The following is a 3,959-nucleotide window of genomic DNA, read 5'->3' as shown; positions in this document are numbered from 1 at the left end:
TTTATGTGTATCGTGTTATGTGTCAATTGGACTCATAAGGGACATCATTTCATTTAAACACCCTCATAAACCCTGAAATACGACAAAACACTTCATTATACTTTGAATGGGCATTTTATGACAGACAATGTGGAATCATAAACATGCCCAAAGGGACAAGCATGTCATACACAGCTGTTTTAACCACCAGATGTCACCATCAGTTAATGACGCCCAAGGGATTCTGTTGATTATTCATCTAGAATCTACATTCATATTGAACGATAGCCCTCCCAGGATTAAAAGTAATTTCAGTCCCATACAATGTGCTTCCACTTCATCATTTATTGACCTATTAACCAATGGGTATTGGTGTCATTTCTTATCAAAAGGCAATATGAACTCAAAGATTGAGATCGTAATATGAGCTGAAAGTGAAAGGCAGACATACATGTTACACAACAGCCAGCTGCAAAGGGTCATGGTAAATGACAACCTCATCTTGGAACAATATTTTTTTTTACCTTTATTTAACTAGGCAAGTCAGTTAAGAACAAATTCTTATTTACAATGACAGCCTACCCCGGCCAAGCCCGGACGACGCTGGGCCAATTGTGTGCCGCCCTATGGGACTCCCAATCACAGCTGGATGTGATACAGCCTGAGGATGTTTGTGGGTCAAACACATTTTCTCGTGCACATACAGTATTTCAGCTCAGATGTTTACAGCCCGCCACCCACCCACCCACATGACTGAAAACCTATGATGCTTTCAAGGAGGAGGAGGAGGAATAAGGTCAGTGGGGGGAATCCCCAGACATGGCTTTAAGGCATATGTGGGCCCTCTCACTTGACACAGCAGGAAATAAAAAAAGGAATTTCCCTTGTTTTGGTCTGACATCATTGGGGATGCACTTTGTATTACAATTTCTGGTGCAAGCTGCTCAAGAACAGATGTTGGGCTTTGATTCAATCTGCATTGCAGAAGTTCAGCGTTATAGAGTGACTGAAATTGAAAGGCAATGTTCCCGCATTAGTGGAGACTGCATTCACGGTAAACGCTGCACATGTCGGCTCAATCTGAAATTACCTTTACATTTCTATCGCGGAGTCTGTAACGCTTAAACTTTACAGAATTAATAAAGCCCGTAGTGTTAATTTACTGCTAAAGTCAAAACCCATTTACCCTCAACCATATAAGACAGTTGGATATGTCCAGACCCGTCCGGCCAGTGTTGCCAACAAATTTTCAGGGTAAGTTGCTAGAGGCAGTTTGATTTGTTGCTAAAAGTTGCTAAATGACGTTGTGATGTCACTACGTGATAACGTAAAACTGCGTCATTACATAGAATACACATTAAGGTTACTCAAATTGACTGGCCATCTCGGCCAAAAATATGATTTGACTTTTGTTCAGGTACAGACTCCCACTCTGTTCTGTACTTCTGGCTGTAAAATGTTGATTGATACATGTTGATTGATGTTGTAAGTTCTGTTCAAGATCAAACATTCGTGACCAACTATATTCATTGGGTTTGGCTCGTCGAACCCGTACAACTGCTGACTGCGTACTACTGCTGCTGCAGTCAACCAACAATGATTTGCAATTTGCTGAAATTGCTGCTGCCTGTGCACAAGCTGAGCGCCTGCTGCTGACGTCACTCACAATACACTTTTGCAGCCAGGCACGTGTGTTGTGACTGAGTGTGTGGCAGAGAAACTCGTTTTTGTGTCAATTAGAGGGAAAATGCGTGCATTTTAGCGTTTGAGTCACTTTTCAAAAGTTGCTAAAAGTTCCAAATAAATGTTTAAATGTTGCTAGGTGCTGTTTGAAAAAAAAGTTGCCAGGGTAGTCTGAAACGTTGCTAAATTGGCGTCACTGCGCCCGGCCCCGCCCCCTCCAAACTGCATAATTAAATATAATCAAACTTTGAGTCTCCTAAAGTTGAGAACATTTGGAATTTATTACAGTTGATTCAAGCACTCTGAATAGGTGACAAATAAAATACACACAATCACATTTAAATAGACATAGTACATCAGTACATTAAATAAAATAACTTAATATTGTAGCAATGTATTCTGATAGACTTATGTGAATCAAAATAACTTATACTACAGTACTCCACAGTAGCCTACTGTATTTTCATATAAATAGTAAATATCATTTTTTTAAGTTAATATGTATTTTCATATAAATAGTAAAAAAAATTAAAAAGTAAGTTAATATAAATAACTCAAAGTCATAGTATTATTTGGTGCAAAATCTACAATACAGAGAATGGACAATCATCATGTATGGACAAACAATAATCATTTCTCAAACTATTTCAGTTTACAAAATAACCATTAAGATTAGACCTATCTCCTTTGAGATTGCTCAGTTACCATAAAATTGCAACACTAAAATAAGAGTTTTAACATAAAACTGTTTGAACAAACATTCATCTCTGGCCTGCCTCTCTCTCATCATAGTGCAAACACACCAAAAAAGTTCTTGCCCTGCTCTGGCTCCACTTCGGTCAGTCGATTGGTCTCAGTCCACAGTTTGTCCCCTTCATTCAGATGAAACACTGCACTAAGGTAAACTGCATTGTACCAGCCCTCGCCGATATTGGACTCAGAATTACCATAGTTTTGTTGACAAACTGACCTTACCCCGCTAAGTAGATTAGCATTATCCCCGATGGAGTCCGAATAGCGCCAAATAACGTGACTCAGAGGAGTGGTACGCTCGCCCGGGCTGTTGCACTTGACCCTAAACGAAGCCTGGCTGTAAACGAAGAAGAGCCCAGTGTGTGGGATGAGAATTTGGTTCCCTTGTAGCTTGAACCCGCCCTGGGAAAAGGCCTGGCCGTCATCCTTTCTCCACTGCACGGTGTTAGCGGTAAGATTAGGATTGTATTCACCTGGCATTAGAGGGAAGAAAGGCCCATTGTTACAACTTTGAGGCCCCAGAGTCCAGCTGGTAGCTATTTGTTCTTCCAAAGCTCTTGTCAATTTACTCTGGTGGCAACAAGAGACAAGCTAATGATTAAGCAACTTCCTTGCTTCCTTGTGTTGTGCTTTAATTTTTGTCAATGGAAATGTTTGAATAAAATCCCAGGGCTTCCCCAATAGAAATACTTATTAGCCCACTAGACACTGTTTTAAACCTTAAACCTTATTTTTGAATGGGGATGTTTAAAAAGAATCCCCTAGCTTCTACAATGGAATGACACTAAGACATACTAGCCCACTAGACATGTTTTAACCTTCAACAGACACAGTCCAGGCTGACTGCAAAAGGCTGTAGGTCACTCACCCTCTAAATGGATGGCTACTTTTGCATTGCCGGCAATCTGCTTCAATGTATGGTGGGTATCTGAGGGAGAGAAAAATATTAGTCACGAATAACACAAGCAAAAGCCATGACGTTGGCTACAACTGTAACCTTTAATTAAAGCAATTATAGTGAGAAGGAATTCAATAAAAAAGGGCATCTGTCAATCAAATAATCACCTTTTGCACCAATGAGTATCTCCAGCTGATGCTCCATTCCATCCTGCATCTGTGAGATAAACCAAGAGGATGTTAGTTGATTGTACGGTCCTCTATTTCAGAAATGTGTTAAATATTGGCCCCATTAGAGTTCCTTACCGTTGCCAGTCTTCCATGCTGACACCAGGCAAAGAGCAGGGCTGCTGCCGCACATAAAGCTGCTACTAAGAGGACGCCACACAGCCTCCATAGCCAACCTCTGGAGGCCTTTCCCTCAGCAACAGCTGTCACCGTTGTCTTGTACACAGGGCCCCTCTCCATGTCGCCAGTTGTCATCGCATACCCCTCCATACTTCTGTTGAATGAGGTTCAAACTCTTGACTCTTGGCTCTTGGTGGCAGTGGAAAAGTCTAGCAACTGAATGTTCGCCTAAATATCTTCTTTGTTTTGACAGAGTTGTAGCTTGATAGGTGTCCTGTGTTTTGCTCGTTTGTTAGAAT

The 3,959-nt window shown here is 41.0% G+C and overlaps 1 protein-coding gene across 1 annotated transcript; it reads right to left on the bottom strand.

Moving 5' to 3' along the window:
- Positions 1-1,924: 1,924 nt before the first annotated feature.
- On the bottom strand, positions 1,925-3,959 carry tnf-alpha-2 (tumor necrosis factor alpha-2 precursor). Its single transcript, NM_001123590.1, is given in 4 exon segments — positions 1,925-2,888; positions 3,284-3,343; positions 3,481-3,529; positions 3,619-3,959. Coding segments are annotated over 4 exon segments (741 nt in total). The 5' UTR covers positions 3,811-3,959; the 3' UTR covers positions 1,925-2,448.

This window comes from Salmo salar, chromosome ssa02 (assembly GCF_905237065.1).
Source record: "Salmo salar chromosome ssa02, Ssal_v3.1, whole genome shotgun sequence".
NCBI lineage: Eukaryota > Metazoa > Chordata > Actinopteri > Salmoniformes > Salmonidae > Salmo > Salmo salar.
Note: the sequence above shows the minus strand (reverse complement) of the source record. Positions and strands in the feature narration are given on the sequence as shown.